The 20,627-nt window shown below is 40.1% G+C and overlaps 2 protein-coding genes across 4 annotated transcripts in view; one reads left to right on the top strand and one right to left on the bottom strand.

Moving 5' to 3' along the window:
• The first annotated feature begins 3,928 nt into the window (after positions 1-3,928).
• Positions 3,929-8,219, top strand: DNAJC19 (DnaJ heat shock protein family (Hsp40) member C19). The gene is made up of 6 exons (XM_074912670.1): positions 3,929-4,005; positions 4,512-4,563; positions 4,833-4,906; positions 5,263-5,339; positions 6,280-6,350; positions 7,672-8,219. The coding sequence occupies exons 1-6, from the start codon at positions 4,003-4,005 to the stop codon at positions 7,740-7,742; spliced, it is 348 nt and encodes a 115-aa protein (XP_074768771.1). The 5' UTR covers positions 3,929-4,002; the 3' UTR covers positions 7,743-8,219.
• A 1,509-nt stretch (positions 8,220-9,728) lies between these two features.
• The window catches only part of FXR1 (FMR1 autosomal homolog 1), a 37,166-nt gene continuing 26,267 nt past the window's right edge, over positions 9,729-20,627 (bottom strand). Inside the window, exons 10-17 of one of the 3 annotated variants that reach the window (XM_074912667.1) lie at positions 19,821-19,930; positions 18,781-18,867; positions 17,855-18,062; positions 15,992-16,159; positions 15,099-15,299; positions 14,257-14,337; positions 11,652-11,743; positions 9,729-10,747 (exon numbers count right to left, since the gene is read on the bottom strand). In XM_074912667.1, the coding sequence (XP_074768768.1) occupies positions 10,577-10,747; positions 11,652-11,743; positions 14,257-14,337; positions 15,099-15,299; positions 15,992-16,159; positions 17,855-18,062; positions 18,781-18,867; positions 19,821-19,930 (1,118 nt within the window). In that variant the 3' untranslated portion in view covers positions 9,729-10,576. Of the gene's footprint in view, positions 10,748-11,651; positions 11,744-14,256; positions 14,338-15,098; positions 15,300-15,991; positions 16,196-17,854; positions 18,063-18,780; positions 18,868-19,820; positions 19,931-20,627 lie in introns of all 3 variants that reach the window. The other 2 variants (XM_074912666.1, XM_074912669.1) reach the window with 2 other exon arrangements.

Here is a 20,627-nt window from a genome sequence, read left to right on the forward strand (position 1 = left end):
TTGGCTTATGTACTACATACCAGCTGCTCTGAATAGTCCAGTAAGATAAAGCTTCCAAAAGAAAAATAACCCGCTATCATGAGGTATTTCAACCCCAGAGTGGAAAACCTGAAGACAGCAGTATGATAAAACTCTTCACAGAAGAAACTACAAAAGCTTCAGGGTTTCTCTGGAAAATAGAAAGGAGCAGTTTAGAAACACAGTAGGCAAAACAAAAGGTTTTGTACTCCAACTGAGAGTATATTTCTTAAAAACTCAGTAATTTTGCCTGCCTCCTGATTTCAAAACCAGACATTCTGCCGAAGGGATAAAAACTACAGTGCATCTATTTCACTTGTGCCCATTAGAGCTTATTAATTTTCCCCTGTCAATGACTTTCCACACACCACCACAAGGCTGACTGATAGAAGATCAGAGGAATAAGGTGCTGTAAAATGAACTAATCAGGCAAATAGAAAAGAACTTCAGTGTCTAAATAAATGGAAATTCTGATGGCAAACCAAGTCAATTCCAACTTTATTTGTGGTAAAAAAAAACCAACTCCAGTTTCACGAGCTTTTCTGAATTTTGTAGTTTTGTTTGATTTTGATACTCCTCATGATGCCCAATTCCTGCTCCCTATAACTGAGCAGTAATAACTATTATTTCAGCATCATGCCCCTGTGTCTATATGGCCACCAACATGGCCATAAAGCTCTACCTGTAGTATCTTAGGACCAAGGCTTAAAAACCATGAAGCTACCTGTTGTGTAATGAGCACAAGCTTAGTATTTATGTATAGAACCTGAACAAAATCAACTTTCAGCATCTGGTAAGACTTTAAACACCATTTGCCAAGAGGGGCATCTAGATTATTAGTTTCTGGAGAACACAACCTATATATAGGTAATAATTCACAAACCTTATGGTTTCAGAAATAATATATTACAGCTCTGATCCGTCAAGCACTTGTTATTAAAGCTACTCAGATATGTAAGTGTTCACTGACTTTGTCTGTTGAAATGTGAACTGACATGACCTTAAACATAGCTTTTAAACACCCAGCCAGTCCTTTTCTGCACTGCATACATTCCTGAGCAGCAGAGGAGGAAAAGGGAATAGATTTAGACAAGCTTAGAGCAGCTATTGGCAAATTTATGCACAGAAAACTTACTTTAATTCTGATGCAGATTTGGAAAGCTTAGTGGCAGCATTTAGGTACTGTGGTGAGTAAAGAGATACAATAGCTGACACCCATCACCCATGCCAAAGTAGTCTAGAGACAGGCAGTGCTAAGGAAGGGAAAGCAACTGTTTCTCCCTTCAGCTAGCAGAAGGTAGAATAATATTTCATATATCATATACCTCCTAAAAACACATGGGACTAAAAGAAACCCTAAAAAAGACCATACTCAAAACATGTTAGAAGTCTCCAAAATATCCTCTTCCTTAGTAAGTGTGGCATTTTGTAACTCTGGCTTTGTCTTCTTCATGCGACATAATGTGCCCACAGTGACATCCAAGCTGGGACACATCTAGTTCTCCCTTAGCTCTGACAGGGAAGTGCAACAGACTGTGGGAAGAATCAAAGTTCAGATTGTCTCATGGAGTAAAAATACACACAGCATATTTAAAGGAAGGATGACATTTGATCTTCAAATGCTGTATTAGAAATTATTAAATAATAATAAAAAAAGAATTATTCCACCTCTAGGCTCAGCCAACAGTCTTGCCCAGTTGCTGGTATCAAGCACACACCAATAATGTAAATCCCTCCATCCCACCGCAACTCTTGCCAGGCCTTCCCACTTACAGATAAAAGTTTCCTTTCTCCTCAGTAAAGATGAAATCACTCTCTTAAGCAAGCAGAGGCTTCCCACGATCTCCCTTTCTGCCTTTTCTCTAAAGGGCTGTCACAGCAGAAGGATTAGGTACATTATTAACCCATTCCCAACTCATGTGGAAATTTATACATTTCATAATGTGGCACTCATGATGTGACAAGTGGTGTTCCTCAGGGGTCAGTGCTGGGACCAGTGCTGTCTAACATCTTTCTGGGACATGGACAGTGGGATGGAGTGCACCCTCAGCAAGTTTGCTGATGACACCGAGCTGTGTGGTGCGGTCAACATGCTGGAGGGAAAGGATCCATCCAGAGGGACCTGGACAGGCTGGAGAGGGGGGCCTGTGCAAACCTCATAGAGTTCAACAAGGCCAAGTGCAAGGTCCTGCACATGGGTCAGGGCAATCCCAAGCACAGATCCAGGCTGGGCGAGGAGTGGATTGAGAGCAGCCCAGTGGGGAAGGACTTGAGGGTGTTAGTGGGTGGAAAACTGACTGTGAGCCAGCAATGTGTGCTCACAGCCCAGAAAGCCAACCGTGTCCTGGGCTGCATCCAGAGCAGTGTGGGCAGCAGCGTGAGGGAGGGGATTCTCCCCCTCTACTCTGCTCTCCTGAGACCCCCCCCCTGCAGTGCTGTGTCCAGCTCTGGGGGCACCAACATCAGAAGGACATGGACCTGCTGGAGTGAGTCCAGAGGAGGCCACAAAGATGATCAGGGGGCTGGAGCACCCCTCTGTGAGGACAGGCTGAAAGAGTTTGGGGGTTCAGCCTGGAGAAGGCTCCACAGAGACCTTAGAGTGGCCTCGCAGTACTTAAAATGGGCTACAGGAAGACTTTCTTCTACCCTCTTTAAAAGGCAGTGGGTTATTTTCTTGTAGCATGTCATCCAAATACTGCTGCAAGAAGGAAAGAGACAGGAGACTACCTCCAAACATGACTTCACAAGACATTAAATCAGCCATTTGAAATTTTAGTGAAAAAAGTCCCAGTTCAAGCCCAAACTGAAGTTGTGACATACTCAAAGTGAACTTGGTACTCACAGAAACTATACAGCAGAAAAGAAAAATCCTATCTTCTGCTGCAAGAACCAGCAAAATTTACAAGCTTCTTGGCCAACGATCAGCTCTCATACTGAACTGCTTATGTGAGGGCTGCTGAGTCTGAGGCCTTGAGCAACCACAAGCTATCTGCCTTCTGTCACTAGGTCCTCCAGGAGCCCGCGAGGACACCAACACCTCCTACAAGCACAGAAGATGCCACTAAAGCTTTTCACTGCTGCAGACCCACTATCCCTGAGGTACCTGAGGGCTGAGGGCTGGCAGGGTCTCACTGCCGCGCTGTTCAGCTTCCAAAACTGCGGCTTCAGACTACAGCTACAGACAAACAGAGGGACACTCGGCTGTGCTGCATACATCACTGTATTAGCAGACGTCACTATGTTATGAATAATATTCAAACACAAGTGCCAGGCCTGTAATTCTCCCTCAATTCGTAGTAATCTTCAGCAACCAGGTAACTGAGCTCATCCACCTGGAGGCCGTGCCTGCCCTGCCACCCCCCCGGCGGCCGGCGCGCTCAGGCTCCCTCAGCGCCGACATCTTCAGGGTCGGGTGGTGAGGCGCGGGGACAGGCAGGAGGCGGGAGGAGCACAGCTCTCCGCAAAACGGGACGGTCAGAGAGGGGGAGCAAGTTACTAGAATAAAATACAAGAAAAATGGGATGGAGGAAAACCGACTTTTTCTAAAAAAGGAATGTGGTGCGCGAGACGCCTCTAGATCAGGAGCAAAACCGCTCATTTACATCAGGAATAAGAGGATCCGCACTATCGCCTCCCCAACGCCGTCACGCTGCTCCGCCCGCGGCGGCCGCCCCCGCCCCTGCGCGCCGCCCCGGGCCGGGCTGGCGGGCACCCGCGGGACCGGCCCCTCCAGCTCCCCCCGGCCGCGGCCCCGGCGCTCCCCCCGCTCAGGGCAAGGCCCGCGCGCCGGCCCGCCCCGCGCCCCCCGAGCAGCTCCCGCCGCGCCCCCGGCCCGGCCCCGCCTGCCCCGGGGCGGTGTCCGCAGCTCCCTCCCCGCCCCGCGCCGCTTTACGACAGCCGGTGGGGGCTTTGCGGCTGGCGCGGTGCCGTACGGCGAGCCAGCTCGGCCCGGCCATCGCCTGCCGGGCGGGGGCCGGGGCGGCCATGGTGAGTGTGCTCGGGGGCCCGGGCCCGGCGGGTTTACGCCGTAGGAGCCGGCGGCCGCTGATGTCTCGGGCGGCAGCTCCCAAGCCCGTCCCCGGGCCGCGGAGCCCGGCTCGCCCTCGGCCCGGCCGTGGTGCCGCGGGGTCCGGTGCCCCTGGGCCGCGCGGGGAGGGCGCTGCCCCGCACAGGCCTCGGCCCCGGTGCCTCCGGGGTTAGAGCGGGGCTGCCGAGGGGGACGGGGCTGCCGGGCTGGGTTCCCCTCGGCCCCCGCTGCCGGCGGGTTCCCGCCTGTGCTGGCCGCGCCTGAGCCCCGGCCGCGCCGCTGCCGCTGAGCCCCTGCGGTCACTCGGAGCGGCGTAGCCGAAGTGAAAACCGTATTACGGTCGCCTTTCCCCTAATCATGCTGTTCTCAACAGATATACTTGTCCGACCCGCTGTAGAGATCGCCGGTTGGGTTGTTTTTTTTCTTTTCCTTTGGTAAACAAATACTTTATGTCTTCCCTGTGTAGGCCAGTACAGTGGTGGCGGTTGGCCTGACCATAGCGGCAGCTGGATTTGCAGGTTTGTAGATGATGGGAGGACACAGAACACCCAGTTGTACCTGTCATTGTCTGCTTCAGTACTAACGGATTTTAAAGTGGTTTCATAGCTGATAGAGGACACTCTTTTGGAGAGCCTGTATTGAGAAACACAGCTGTAGTTAAACAAAAGATTGAAGTTCTTGCTTTTTTATATCCTCAAAAAGTTAATTCCACGTTACTAGTTGCACTGAGTTGCTAAATCTTTATGAAACTTTCTATTTAGCCTTGTTCAACACTGATTTCTTAAAGGTCGCTATGCACTAAAAGCTATGAAGCAAATGGAGCCACAAGTAAAACAAGCACTTCAGAATCTACCAAAACCTGTAAGTTTTTACCAGTGGCATCTTTTTATTTTAAAGTTTACTTGGTGAAATAACTACAAACTATTGTCTGTATATAGCATTGCTTTATTTTCTTCTAGTACTAATTTTGTCAGTAATAACAGAATTAATTAAGCTCAGCAATTCTGGTGTTTGTTGACTAATAGACCTTGTTTTGGCAAGTTAAGTACTCATTTAAATAATGATACTCCCACTGAATTTCTTGTTACAAGCACAAAAGAAGCTTCACAGTATTTTTACAGACTAAAAGCTCAGCAGCTACTAAAGCAATAATGAGTTGTTTTAACTAATAACATTAAAAACAATATTTTTTTAAACCAACCTGTTTTCTCTTTCAGGCCTTCAGTGGTTATTACAGAGGTGGATTTGAACCCAAAATGACTAAACGAGAAGCAGCTTTAATACTAGGAGTGAGGTAAAAGGAGATTTATTAGAAATGAAAGGTAAAAATGAGGCTATGATGTTATTTAGTTGCTGGCCTGGTTTGAAAAGGACATCATTCTCAATGCTCGAGACTGTCCTGTGCCCAGCTTCTCCTGGGAATGTCACTGCCAAGTCAGGAAATAGGGAGTGGCCTGTCAGGATTTTCGATACTTACTTGGGATTCTTTGCTGCATGTTAGCTTGCTTAAAGGTAACTCTAGTTGGACTTCCATACATCTGCAAATTCCTACCACATTCAAAAGCCATGTACAGGTCCAGGTAAAGATGCTGTTTTCAGGAAGCTTTGGGGTTCACTCAGTGTGGGGAACATGGTTGTGCTGTTCCCTTGTGGTTCCTGTCACTGCTGGTGAATTTCAGGTAGATGCAGTGTGAAGGTGCTGCAAACCCCTTCCTGCCTGTGGAGTAAACTCACTTCTAGAATATCTTAGATATGAGAATGGTAGCTATCCCTGCCAAAAGCTGAGAAGACTTCAGACCAAATACACAAATCTATCTAGTAAGATACAGAATAAGAACCATTTCTGCTTGAAGGCAACTTCCAGCTGTGAAGTTTATACAAAGTTGTTTTTTAAATAAATCAAGAGCAAATTTCATTTTTTTTTCCTCTGGCCTTTAGGAAGTTATCCCAATAAAAATGTTGCGACACAATTCTGGTTTTTTTCAACTGTGTGAATGACCCCCAACATATTAGACTGCTATAGCATGTCTTCTTCAACATACAGTGTTGGAAAAACCTTGGAAACCCTCTCCAGGACTTAAATACTACTTATCATAACAGGAAAAGAAAAAACATACATGTAAGCCAAAGAGTTTATGGATAAGATGGAGTGCTAGCTTGTCCTGAGACATTTTTTAAAGATCTAGGGGATTTTAGGAGGTTCGCTTAAGTCAGCTTTTCCCTCTCTCTTAAAGCCCTACAGCCAATAGAAGTAAAATTAGAGAAGCTCATAGACGGATCATGCTTTTGAATCATCCAGATAAAGGTAAGTAAATTAAGTCACTTTGATTAATTAATATGTGTTTTTAACACAGCTTAATAGAATTGTGTAGGGATTAAGTGACATATGACTACCACAGCTACTAAAAAACCCCCAGAAAACTCAAAAAAAATATTTTAGGGTGCCTTAATTCTGAGGGGTTTGGAACATATTTTTGTGTTTGAATGTTCTAAAGCAAGTAGACAGATTCAGCAGGTCAACTTGTTACTTGCTCTATCTTCTGTGCATATCAGATTGAAATATTTGTTAAAATAAGACTTAAAGTCACCTTCATTTTAGATGAAAGCCCAGAGTATATTTGTGTCCTTGTGAGTTTGAGCTGATCTGAATGTGTTGGCAGTTCACCATGAATAGCAAGTATTGAGCCTTCCTGCATCTGTCGAAGACACAAAACTATGAAGTATTTGGTTTTGGTACTCTGAAGGCTCAGAATCTTGTTATGCTTTAACTTAATTAACTTGAGGCATCTATACCTGTTCTAAATTCTGTTTACTTCAGTGAGTCAGAATAATGTGTTAGTGCTTGGCATTTAACTTTTTAATCCTCACTTAAAAGGTAAAATGGCTGCCTTTAAAGTGACTGTTGAACTTCATTACTTTAATGTACCAAAATCCAAAATAATCCTTGGGATATTCCTTTCCTCGATAATACCTAGCAGAAGTTGGCTTCAACATTAACTTTATTGAATATATGCAGAACCTAGAAATAGCTATCCAAACACTGTTGGGAGTGTTTCACGTTTTACATGACTGAAATGAAATTAAGCTTCAAGTAAATTCTAGTGCTAGTAAATGGCATAATTGCTCCAAATACATGCTGGAGATCTTTGCACCTCACAGTCAGTTACAATTTCAGTGGATTCATGCTGTGGATTCTGTTTCAGTATCTGTGCAGGTGATTTGTATGTCATGTTTAGCAATGGAGTTAGTCTACTGGCGCAGCAGCAATTCCTATGCTGGCCTTGAACTGGGGGGAAAGGTTTATCTGCAGACTTCTTAGTTTAATGCTTCTGTATTCACAACAAACTTTATGCTGACTCACTAGTGACCAATTCATTTATGACCAGAGAAGAAATCCACTCCAGTAAACTAAAAGCAACCTAACAGGAATGAGCTGTCTGCATGTTTAGCTACTGCAGTGACTGTATGTGTAAACTTACACAGCTTCAGTCAAAATGCCGTTTGTTCTTTAACCTGAATAACTTTCAGACCGTACTCTTTTCTTCCTGTGTACTATGGCATTATAACAACACTTTATAGAAAATACTTTCTTCATCTGATGTGATGTGAGGTTATCTTTCTTCTAGGTGGCTCTCCCTATGTAGCAGCCAAAATCAACGAAGCTAAAGATTTACTGGAAGATCAAGCTAAAAAATGAACAGGAGAGAATCAGAGGGTTTGTCCCTGCAAATTATTATTTTTAATAAATGGCTTAAGTCAGTCTTTGACAATATAAATGAAGCTGGACATAAAAATCCAGGGAGGCATTTCCTTCCCCACTCAGTCATTTTTTGGGGAAATGTGAGACAGAGAAAGGCTTAAAGGGTTTGGGGTTTTTTTTGATAGCTGTTCTTTATTAAGCAGCACAATCTGCCACTCAAATATTTTCAGTGTAAGAGAGTAGTAACTTGGTTTGGCCAATGCATGTTACCACATACAGGTACACTTACATGCTGTTACCTAATTTTTGTTTAAACATAGCTATGTTTAAAGTTCATGCTGCTGTTCTTTCAAATGCCAAAGTTAGGGTGATGAACCTATTTGGGGAGGGGGTGGAAAGAATCAAGAGGATTTATCTGAATGGGGACAGGTGTGTAGTTGTCTGACTAAAGAAATAAAAGTATAGAAAAATGTACTTGGTTGTCTTTGCCTTATGAAAAACAATCTTGGTTGAGCTGCTGAAGTGTTACTGATGGGTCTGGCATGGCTCAGATTTTTTAGCATCTTTATGTTTTAATGGATTTTATAGCATTTAATAAACTCTAAGTAAACTCCAACTAAGTACTCTAGTTTTTATACATTATCTTCCACTACAAAGTTAGAACTCTGCAAACCTTATTGTGAGTTACAGTGATTAGGAAACAGGAACTCTTTACATAGAGCATTAAAGATTCCCAAGCTGGTTTTACCATGCTGCATAGAGCCTGATGTACCCCCGGTATGTAGCTGAATTGGGGCCAAAGAATTCTGTTATACTCCCAAGAATCTTGCTAGACCTTCTGCAACTACAGCAGAGCTGCTGTACAGCATACAAGTTAACAGCCATCTGTTTGTGGATAGAGTGGAGTTCAGAGCTTTTGTTTCTCCAGAACTACCGAGCCTCTCTGTCAGAGCAGTCCTGGCAGGAGCCTCGGCTGCGGTGTCACAGCGTGGCTGCAGGGTGGTCCTAGGACACTTAGTAAGGATCACTGGAACAACAGCACGGAGAGGTCCCTGCCTGCAGAAGAGAGATCAAATCCATAACACAAGCACAAAGTGGAAAACTTAAAACCTGCAGAGGGGGACAATGTTGCTTTACTACAGCATTTAGTGAGGTGAAAAAACCAGCTGGAACACCACCATGCAGCAGTTCCAGAGTGCACATTTCAAGCCCTATTAACATGTTACTGTACTTAAGTTCTTCCCTGCCAAGTAATACCAACTTTTTAAACACAGCTTTTTTTCCCTCCGTTTTTCAAGTTTTCTCCACTCGGGGGGCTGCCTGTGCTGTGGAGATGTTTGCACACACTTCAATTTCAACAATTTAACAGTGTGTCTTCTCCAGGAGGGAACATTGTCAACACTTAAGTCCTATTAAAAATGGCACCTCTCCTTAAATGAAATACATACCCAAACCCAGTCAGTACAAATCTTCTGTAGCTGTACTGGGTACAGCAGCTGGAGGCACAGGTGGTTCCAAATACTTTTGTCCTTATTGCTGAAGAAACTATGCAAGACAATTTTTTTTTTTCAAGTCCACACAATTTCAGCACTACCAGTTTGCTCTGACTTCTCCCAACATCTCCTTGCTACACTGACGTTTATCCACACCTGTCTGTTCTGCTTCCTTGCTCTTGCTCATGTGCCTGAGAAGATGGGTTAGAAGTGTGACACACTGACTTCACCATCAAAAACTACATCTGCATTAATTCCTATATATGTTAGTCAAGTTATGTGATTCTCCAAGATAAGTCTGTTTTTAGACTTGTTAACTGATGTTTTACATCATCTCCTTAAAAGAATGGAAAATTGGCATGGTAGGAAACTCTTATGAATAAAGAGTTAAAGGTTCAAGCTGCCTCCCAAGTTTCAATTGTTAGTGTTAACAGCTTGAAAACCTTAAAGTCAATAGTAATTTAAATTTCTGATAGAAACAGTCAACAGATGGAAGATCAAAGTTTATTTTCTTTTACTACCAGCATACAAAAAAAACATATTGCACATCAAACAACCAAAACAAAAATAAAAATACTCTACTAAGGACTAACATATGTAGTTTATACAGAATAAACTTTCTGGAAATTGATCTTTTCAGTAGTTCAGGTTATGTCTTAATGGACATGACTAATTCAGCTTAGTGTTAACTAAAGCTATGTTTGATTTTTAAATACTGTACAGTTTAATAAATAAACCAAACAAAGCCTCAATGTAGAACAGTCACTGCCAATGTCACCCAGTATCCCTGCAGATTATGAGAATTTAACAAATGTATTCCAGTGGTCTGCAGATTTTTCCTCTACATACAGCATTTAAAAAACATGTATTAAAACAGACCAGTTTCCAGACTAAACTAATGGAGAAATTACATTTCAGTGCAAAATATTTTAGACTGCATTTCTTTCTAGTATTCCTCAGGTGAAGAAGTGGTTGCATATTATTAAAAATGTAACAAAAGCAGCTAATGCTTTCATAAAGAGTATTATGTTAGGGATCCCCCTCACATCTTTGCCATATTTTGAAAACAAAATAACATTTCCTATAGCCAGCAATTTTGTTTATTTAAATGTTACATATACTATCTCAAGGCACATCTGATGATATATTTATAACACAGTAGGTGTCAAAGTATGTTTAACATATGATTTCTTCAGGATCCCTCCCCTTTCTGTATTCCAAAATGGAGGAACTGAAAGTGCGGTGTCAAGACTGGCGATCCATATTCTATCTTTGGCAAGCTTATACAAGCACTATTTTAAATGTAATGTAAAAGAACTGTAAACTAGGAACTTCAGTTTATGAAACACCATTCAGCACTGCTTCTTCCTGATTATTTCCATCCTCTTGAACAGTAACTTTCTTTTCATCAGGACTGTGCTGTAGTTTAGAAGGCTCATCCCCAGAGGTTGTAGCAGGACCATTCACTGCCTTTTCGGAAGGACTGTTTTCATCAATCGCATCTTTTGCCTTGCAAAAACAAAACCAGGATAATATTAAAAATTCCATAAAAATATGGAGTGTAGGTCTAAGTTTCCCTCTGGCTCACACAGGAGCTATGCAATAGGAAACACCTCTGGTCTGTCTGTGCCAGCAGTTCACCAGTTACAGCACCCTCTCTGACTTTGTAATTTACGGGGTACTTGAGTATCGGACATTTCCAAGGACCTCATGCCAAGGTAACCCTGAGACACCACACTCCCAACACACCCGCCATGTTTTACTTCACAATTTCAGTTTGTCTAAGCCAATGAAGTTAACTGAAAAGCTGAGTTTTATACCCCTTTCAAAGCCTATAGTAAGATTAGATTTTATTATTCATACAGCAATGGATCTTCCCTGTTTTGCTAAACTTGGACATAACTTGCGGCCGTAAACTCAATGTTACCTTAGAAGTAAAGGAATTTGACTTTATGAAGTTCTGAATATTATTATTTATGATATGTAATGCACTCTGGTCCTTTAAGGAGAATAAATCTCAAACCCACAACCTTTGTTAACCTTAATTCTTTGTATAATAGTTTGTACAAGTCACTAAACATGCAACCTAGTATCCTCTATAAATTGTTTTAAGGATTAGTTCTCAAGACTCATTCATGGATAATTTTCACATTTTACTATGTAATGATACATTAGTAAGTGTAGTATTTTAAAATGTTTGAAGAGTTAATTTGAGCATTACACTGGTCACTAAAGTCTGCAGCGACAGTCTACAAGTCAGTTCTGTTTACTCTGGGCCATTTTTGCTTTTCGTTTATTCTTATGTCAACTGCATTTGTAGTCAAATGAGTGTGATCTAAATGAAGCATTCCTTTGCTATTTTGCTGCAAGAGAAGAGAAAAAAGGAAACATACATTAAAAAAATTACTCTTACCGTTTCTTTCTTGGTTTTGGCTAGTGTCTCCTTTGGAGGGTTTCTCTGTCTACTTTGAGATTCAGCTCGTGATATATAATCAGCTACTGTTACTGTTCAAGGAAAAAGATTACAGTGATGCTCTTATCAGAAGTCTAATTTAGCATTAAGCTTCATATGTCTTTTGTACAAGTTACACTATAACTGGGAGACATCTCACAAAAGGCCTTCACACTTACAGGTATCAACTACATAGCAAGGATCAATTTGTTTCTGTTAAATACAGTTGTCACTAAAATCAATGGTAACGTGATGATCTGATGGTGGAATCTTAATAAAATAGTAATTTTGTTCCAATTGTAAATTTTACGGAAAGTAAGGGCTTTCTGTACTGAGTTTGAAGAGATCAAACTGCAGGCTCTTCACAGTACAGACTCTGTCACTGGGGTTTTACTATCTTGTAGTGAAGAATTTCACACAAATAAAGTAAATTAAAATACGAAAAGATTCGGGGAGGTTCAGAGTATTGTGTCACTTACGATAAAGCGGCATTCAAATCTCTGTTACTTCATGAAGCAACTGGCCAGAGAACTCACCCTGCTCCTGGTATTCAAAATGCAATCCACAGAGTTAACTCTGGCTTGTGGGCAGGTGGATTAGCCGTGGTGTGTGCACAGACACTTGATGCAGCTCGGTAGGGGCGAGCCCGCGCTCGAAGGCGGGACAGCCCTGTTTGCACTGTTAGGGCTACACTTACTGGATGCTGGCCAGGGGTTTTCTGACCTCTTTTCTTCTTACCACCTCAGCACATGTTCTTGTAGCCTGGCTTTGTCTTATCCTGCCCTCTTGTAACCACACCAACTGAGAGTCAATTCTATCTTTAGAATACATAGTACTATAAATTTAAATATACACTTGCATCTTTGACGAGCTAAAGCACATTAGAGTTGGCAAGCATTATCTATGGAACAGTACAGTCAATTATATTTAGTATTATCATGCATTCAGGTGAACTATTTTTCTGGATTTAAGAATTGACTGTGCATGAAACCTAAATCAGAATAGGAAGTACAACACACAAATTTTCTGTTACAGTAACTGGACTCCTTACAGCTGGGTCCTTGTCTAATTGTCAAGACCAAGTGAGTTTCTGCACAAGGAGAATTACTTCTTTAAAATGAGGTTCTGTACCCAACTCCTCTAATGTAAGAATGAAGCATGCTTTATGCACCCAGTGTAAGACACCAATTCTTAACATTCATACATGTAATAGGAACCCAAAACATGTAGTAATTTAACTCAAATAATACAACTAAATAACTGAAGTACATTGTTAGCATTTGGGAGGGAAGTTCCTTATGTTTTAATTTCACTCACTATACAATTACTAAGTGTTTATGAAGAGATTAAATTATTGGAGCATTTTCCACAAAACCAGTATAACTAACTACCAATGCTCTTACTGTTGTATTTAGAAATATTTAGTATGCAAACTGAAAAATGGTATCTTGAACAAGGACATCAACAGAAAAAAAGAGAAATCTTATTTTGTTCTTAGAATACTTAGATTTAAAAGACAAAGACCACAGCTTTTGTAGATGACTAGCATCTCTGTGTTGCTGGCTGAAATTAGTTTTTTAGAAGCAAACACTGAAATCAATTTTTACTTTTCCCATCCCTTTATAACTTCTATCATTGTTACAAAACTAGAATGTTGAGAAGTAATGGGTTACTTTGGTTGGGTTTTTTTTTGTTTTTTGGTTTTTTTTAGAGGGGGTGGGGTGTTAGGGTTTTTTTTCTTCCTCCAAGTTTTCGTTAGTATAATTCAACAACTGTTTTCTTAATCAAATGTTGTATGAGCAACCACAAATCTAAGGAAGAAAAATAGGGGTGAAATTTTGAACCTGTCAATCTAGAAGACCTTCTGTTACTACCTTTATGTACAAGCATTTTTTAAATAGGGCATTATACTGAAAATTAGCTAGTTCACCTTTAACATTTCAAGTGTTAGTACACACAAAAGAAATGCAACAAGCCACAACAACAAAAAAATTGGAAACATGCAATTTCATTTAAATTCCTCCTCCTCCTCCCCACCCTCAATTTGTGGATGACTTACAAATATTCACAAAAGCCGAGGACCGACAGCAGCAGTTCGATACAAGCGCGGGACCGGCAGATCCCGCGTGAGCTCCCTCACGGAGCTCTGCCAGGGCACCCACATCCTGCCACTCCACCGCTGCTGCGCAGCCCGCACTGAAAAGGCCGTGTCACATCCCGTGCAAGCGCACAGATGCAAGTGAGTGCAGACCATGAACCTTCATGTTTGTCTTGATCCCGGGCCACTGAACTCAACAGCGGTTTGGCTATTGACTTCACTGACAGCTGGATCAGAAGCATAACTCGTATGTCCAAGCGAGAAGTTAGACATTATAAATTAGTTTCATTAGGCAGATTAAGAACTTTTATAAGTTCTCCTAGTATAAGAAATGTCTTTCATCTTTATCTAGTAGTCTTATTAGTTATTGAGTAACCTTTTTATATTATGCAGCTATATGTAAAACAGCAGACACAACATTCTCTCATGCTTTTGACCTGAGATTACCCACAGCTCCACTCGAATTACCTGGCTGTCTATCTTCTGCCTGACCCCTGAAGCGACGCCTGCGGCTACGATTGCGTCGCTGGGGTTTTTTGTCACTATCATCTGCAATTGCAAAGTTTACCATGAACTATTTCTGATGATAAAATAAATAAGTAAATTCTTCAGCGGTTTCAGCATGGGGCACTTATAATTGCTTCTGTTAAAGAGACGGGCTAAGTAAGACAGGCTGAAAGAAAAACATAATTTTACACTGCAAGCACACACAATAATACAAAAGCTAGATTCTACTTTTTGCTCTTAGCTCATTAAAATGTTTAGGCATATGCTTAATGATCTCAGTTTTAATTTATTAAGTAACCAACCATAGGTCAAATTTTAGCTACATAACCCATAAAAGAAGAGGGTTTTCTCTGTATTATTAAGCAACAGATTATAATCTTGTCCCAGTGAATATCAAGAGAATTTACTGAGGGAAAGTACTTAAGCAGAAGCTGGGTAGAGACAAATTAACAGCTCCTGAAGTAGCTTTCCTACACCGAGACTGAGGTTACCAAGGACAAACAGAATGCTGATCCAACAGCACTGTTTCTATGAAAACAGCAGTACTAACAGGAAACAACAAGTTAGTCTTTGGTGTCTCCATCACACAGTTTTTATAAAAAAGGCTTATGAAAATACTAGTGGAGCTCAGTAAACAGGAGATTTCATGGCAGAGCCATGTTGGAAGTCCTTCTTTAATCAGACAGCAACCTTAACAGAACAACAATTCATCACTAACAAAAATGAACAAGTGTTTCACTACGTTTACATGGACAACACACTTCTTAGTTTCTTCTGGGACTATCATCCAACTGTTTACATACCTAAACCATTCTCATTAACAGAAGCTGTATCAGACTCTGTCATTCCATCCATAAGAACGGCATCTTCATCAGTCCTTCGCCGGCGTGACCTCCTGCGGCGGTTACTACTGTGGTGAGATTCACTAGCATCGGTATCCACAGTCTGGTCCGACTCTGTGTTATCAAGCAAGCTGTAAGGGTTGCTGTCCGGATCCTTAAGCACTAAACAAACAAAATATTTCCATCTAAGATACTATAGTTACATATAATTTGATATCCAGGCTAACTTACACCTGTGTTTGAAAGTTTCAAAGTAGAAAGCAACCTTACAAAAAGGCGTACTACACAGAACTACAGTATTTATGATTTCACTCTGACTCTCATCCAACACTATTCCGAGGCACCATGACAGGCACCTGTATCACTTCAACACAAAGGCTTCCAAGGTGACATTTGGAGAACTTTTACTCAAAACTGCTAAATGTGTAAAATACACCTTTCATTTCAGAGCAGCATGGTACTTTTGATACTGTTAAAGTGTTATGAATTAGCGCAGTCAAAATCTGATAAAACATTAAGACAACTTCCATTCTATGATTTCTTCTCTCATTCTGTACCTCAACATAACCTTAACTCAGAAGGCAACCATAGGTAACAAGCCAAAGGCTTATAAACTTTGCTACTATCATTATTATGTGTGTGTGGTAGAGGAAGGAGATGAAGATCACTGTGAGCATTAAACAAATGAAAATCTAACAATATAATGTATGACGAGAAACTATCACACAATTCTATGGAAATCCCAATGTATTAAGATTATAATGTAAAAATGGAGTATTTTAAAATACTAATAGGTTATACAGAAAATTTCCAGGAACACAAGCTAAATTCAAAATACATTTGAAACTCAGTACCAGAGCTAATGGATGACTTGCCACCACGAGGCCCACCACGCCCACGACCTCCAGATACACTACGTCCTCGTCCTCCAGGACGTCGTCTATTGTCACGCTGATGTCTGCTTTCTCTGTCATCTTCTCCTGCCAAGGACCAGTCACTAAGTTCATCTTTCCTCTCAGATTCTGTTTCAGAGGGATTAGATAGCTCAGAGTTTGTACCTTGTACAAGAAGGAAAAGAAAATTGGAAATGAATATGAAATTTGGGATTATATTCTGGTGTCAGATCCTCACAAAAGTCTTCCAACCAGCATGGATGTTTTTTTTATATATGTATGTGTATAAATATATATGTAATTTTTACACATATCATGTATAAATATAAACTTATTAATATATATTTATGAAAGTACAGAGGTATATAATCTCATATATATACACACTGATGTATAAAAATATATGCACATATAAAATATAGATGGAGCATGTTACCTAAATTTCTAAGATTCTCAACTTAAGATTATTATAATGTGCAAAATAAGGGCTCAAAGATTACAAAAAACTGTAATTTATGTACACAGATAAATCAGGGATTAAACAGTATTTCCTCTCTTTGTGTATACACTGCAGGCATTTGGTGCAGTTTCTAGGCAACTTCTCTGAAATTCCCAAGGACAACTTTGCCACCTTATAGCTGGTGGCTGTTGCTAAGCAACCTCTTCTGGCTGTTGTAATGCTGCTTGAGCAATTTAACTGTTTATATTAAATCGCGTCCATAACATTCCACCATCTCTGCACTAACCAAACCCACATAGCTTTTCACTACTTGAAAATTCAACACCACCTATTTGTTTTAAGCAGCCAGGAACTCTCCCTAATAACCATTCTGGAATAACGATATTTAGACCCGTGTAGTTCTAACATGCAATTCTCGCCATTTTAGGTGGAAAAAAACCCTGTAAGTTTTCCAAATGAAAGTCTGTGTGTATATAAATGAATTGAACAACTTTCATTGCAGTTTAGTCAAATAATTCACTGGGAAATAGTAAAAAATGAACTAACATTAGCATTATTGTGAAAATCAACCTGACCAATGTGGCGTGATCCTGGAAGCTACAGTCAGTGACAGACTATAAAATCCAAAGAACAACATGTCTGATCTTGTAACAGAAGTGAGCTACATGTAGGTGATCAAGACTAATCTACTATTTTGAATAAATAGATTATTTTCTTTTCTGTTTACTGGAGAACCTACGTTTCTTTGTGAAATATGTCTATATTCAAATGCAGACTGTCTCCATTTGGGGAGCTGCTGCTGATGAAAACGGAATGTGCACCCCTCTAGGGAAACAAACAGCAGCTCCTCGTTAATTTAAAAATGCATCAGAATACCTCACTACATCTTAAACAAATCCAGTTAGATCCTGACCAAATTAAAAAAAAAACCAAACGAACAGGATTTTGTGCTGTCTCCATTTTAAATTATTTTGGTTTACTTCTTGAAATATATTTGTAAGATAGCCATGATCACAGACAAGTGTTTGTTCTCCTATTCAAAACAAATAATGCTAATTCCAGACGATGTTTTTTTTAACTTGTGTCTCCTGAAGAGTATCTATGGCAATTTCTTTCCCAGCTTTGTATGATGTAACCACTACTGCTGAAGAACAAGATCTTACCAGAGTTCGGTTTGCTCATTTTTTCAGTTTAAAGCTTAACTTCAACACAAACATAAATCTAGCTAGGTGTTTTGAGCTACGTAAAAAATAAAAGTTTTCAATCCTACCTTCACTAAACTACGCTGAACAGAAATCTAGAGACAGTTATGAATTCAAAAATAATCCTGAGGACTTGCTAAACAGATGCTCAAGAAAACTCACCGTAACCAGATGTGTAATTGGGTCCTCTGCGGCCTCTCCCTCTTCCACTGTAGGATCTGGAACCTTGCACTGAGGAGAGGGTGCTCTCATCAGTTGTATAACCCTTTTCTTTTTCAGGAACTCTAGCGGAAGAAGGTCTGAAACCCATACCAATCTGACGCAACTGTTCATCAATCTGGAGCCTTTCCAGTCTTAGTTGTTCTACCTCCTACAGAAAACGAAAAAAAAAATAAAGTTGCTGATTAAGAAATGTTCTTTCCCTTCACAAAATGCCATTGTTCATGCAGTTATCTTAAAAACTGGCATTCCTGTAGAAGAGTTACCACCACCTTGTAGGTGGACCGCAAATAACAGAATCCAAGTAAGAGTTCTGCAAGAAATCTAAAACCTTTCTCTTAAATCAATATGCTAGAAGACTTTGTAAGATTATCATTATTCTTCTTATCTACAATTCACCACACATTTTCTAGTCAAATTTTAAAAAAGTAAACTGATAAAGTAACAATTCATTCATTATTTTTGTTAAGTCAACACAACTCAATGCAAAGCCAACTCATCTAAATGGGTAATTGTTCCAATACTACACAGTATTAGGTGTGTTACTATTAGAATTTCCATCCTATCCGAACAGAGCATTAACCTCAGGACAACAGAACACTAACAGAGAAAAAAATTGCCTATTATCTTCCCAAACACCTCTTAAATCAGTGTTATTTACAGTTCAATCCTTTCAAGACTGACAGTTCTAAGTAACCATGATAATGTATTTAAAGACCTCTAACGCCTATGGGCAAGGGTGGGTTCAAGGCCCCAAACCTTAAATCCCAATATACAGAGCAACTGCAAATCTGAAAGCTGTTACTCAAAAATTCTGTTATTTCAACCAAAGTTTCCTGCACAGATTCTTTCTTCTGAAATACACTTACCTTTAGATATGCAATGTGGTACTCTAAAAGAACTTGGACATTTCCAATGCTTTCTTTAGTCCCAACAAATACAAATGGTACCATTCCCTATAGAAACAAAATGTCAAGTCTTATTTTCAAAAAAAAAAAAATTATAAAGAAAACAACGCTTTCTATTGAAATTATTAAAAAAACTCTTAAGTTACAAAAGTGAGATAAACAAGCAAAGACAGTAATCCTCAGGCTGCAAATATGCACTAGAGATGTCTCATACTGGGGTGAGGGTAGGGCCTTATACGTTAAGGATTTAAGACTGTCCAGCTTTCCCAACAAGCTATTCTGGCAGTTGGTTACTTGACATAGAGCATTTATATTCCGCCCCCAGCCACCACTGCTGTGTGTGTTTATCACAGCAGGTGTGTAGAAGTATCCATAGTTTACTGAGAAGTGTCCAGTGATTTATCAAACCAACTTTACAAGATGAAACACCTTTAGAAGTTTCTATCTTATGTTCTCATATATTTAAACTATGTGAACACTATCAACCCCAAATTAGTTACTCAGCTAAAATACATATTAAAAAAAGATTTTAAAAAGTCTCGCTTCAGCAGCAAAAAAAACCTTTCTTGAATTGTTTCATACAGAATTTACTGCAAGATGTTAGTCTGAAAAAACACTTTAAAACTGCTCTCTCTTTACCCACAGAATAGTTATAAAAGTGGCTTCATTACACAGCACACAAACACATATCCTAGAAAACTACCCAAATCACAAAACCATGGAGTCTGTAACACGGGCATCACCACCACTATTACAGGTCGGCCATGAAAAAAAGGGTGCATAGGCCACGAAGGCTGTTATTTATAAACTGCACAATGACGCAGAGATGAAACAGCAATCCCGTTCTGATGCCGTAAGGTAGCACTTTAACTCATATGAGTCACCTCCCAGAAATTCTCACTTTCTGCATATATTTTCCTACATATTCTTTGTTAAAAGTCTCAGCATGACTGTTTTGAAAATAAAAACCTAATCATAGGAAGAAGGAATAAAGTACTTACATCTTCACGGGGCAGTTTATTTTCATTATCTCCTTCAATTCTCACCCTGACGACTCCAGACTTGTCTACAATCTCCTGAATCACTTTTCCATTTTTTCCAATAACTTTTCCTTCAGAAGGCAAGAATGGTTAATTTTACACCCACGTGCAAAACATCTTAATGGGTTTCTTGATATTTTAAGTTACGTATAACATAATTGTAACAACCGCCTGACTCTTCTTTACCACTCACTTTGTCTCAAAGTTTTCTCCTAATTCAGAGGTTCAAAAAACCCAAAGAAACTCCACAATGTGCCAGAAGAAGTGAAAACTTCCAAAAATTAAGTTTTTATATATACACATATATATCTGCATAGAATGACAAGCATTGATGAAGATCACCACTACACACATTTAAAACAGATCCAGGCTAAGAATAAAATGGCTCAGAAGTTTTGCAAATGCCTATTTTAGATGTATGTATCAAAATTATTTGCACCCCTTGACTCTACATGTACCCTCAATCAATTTTTCCTGACATTGACAGGCATATACATCTGTTGGAAGCCTCTTAAAAAGTAAAAAACCTCATAATTTGTTTTTAAAACCTAATTTTACCTTTACAATGAACATGAGTACTACCCATACTACCTTTAAAATATTTGTTTTGAAATGTGTGGTATCTAAACCAAAAGGTTCTTCAGAACTTGTATGTTTACATCTCAGGAGAGTGACTCCTTTGCTGCCTTACTAAGAGATTTGATCTCTTCCTTAAGCCAATGTTATGCAGAAAAATTTCTTCATCCAAGCTACAGATATCTGGCCCTC

The sequence above is a fragment of the Athene noctua genome, chromosome 8 (genome assembly GCF_965140245.1).
Source record: "Athene noctua chromosome 8, bAthNoc1.hap1.1, whole genome shotgun sequence".
In the NCBI taxonomy this organism is placed as follows: Eukaryota; Metazoa; Chordata; class Aves; order Strigiformes; family Strigidae; genus Athene; species Athene noctua.

Excerpts from the sequence above, each read along its gene's own strand:
- DNAJC19 (XM_074912670.1), top strand. Across the intron at positions 4,564-4,832 it reads AGCGGCAGCTGGATTTGCAG|GTCGCTATGCACTAAAAGCT; the intron begins GTTTGTAGATGA and ends GATTTCTTAAAG. Across the intron at positions 5,340-6,279 it reads GCTTTAATACTAGGAGTGAG|CCCTACAGCCAATAGAAGTA; the intron begins GTAAAAGGAGAT and ends TCTCTCTTAAAG.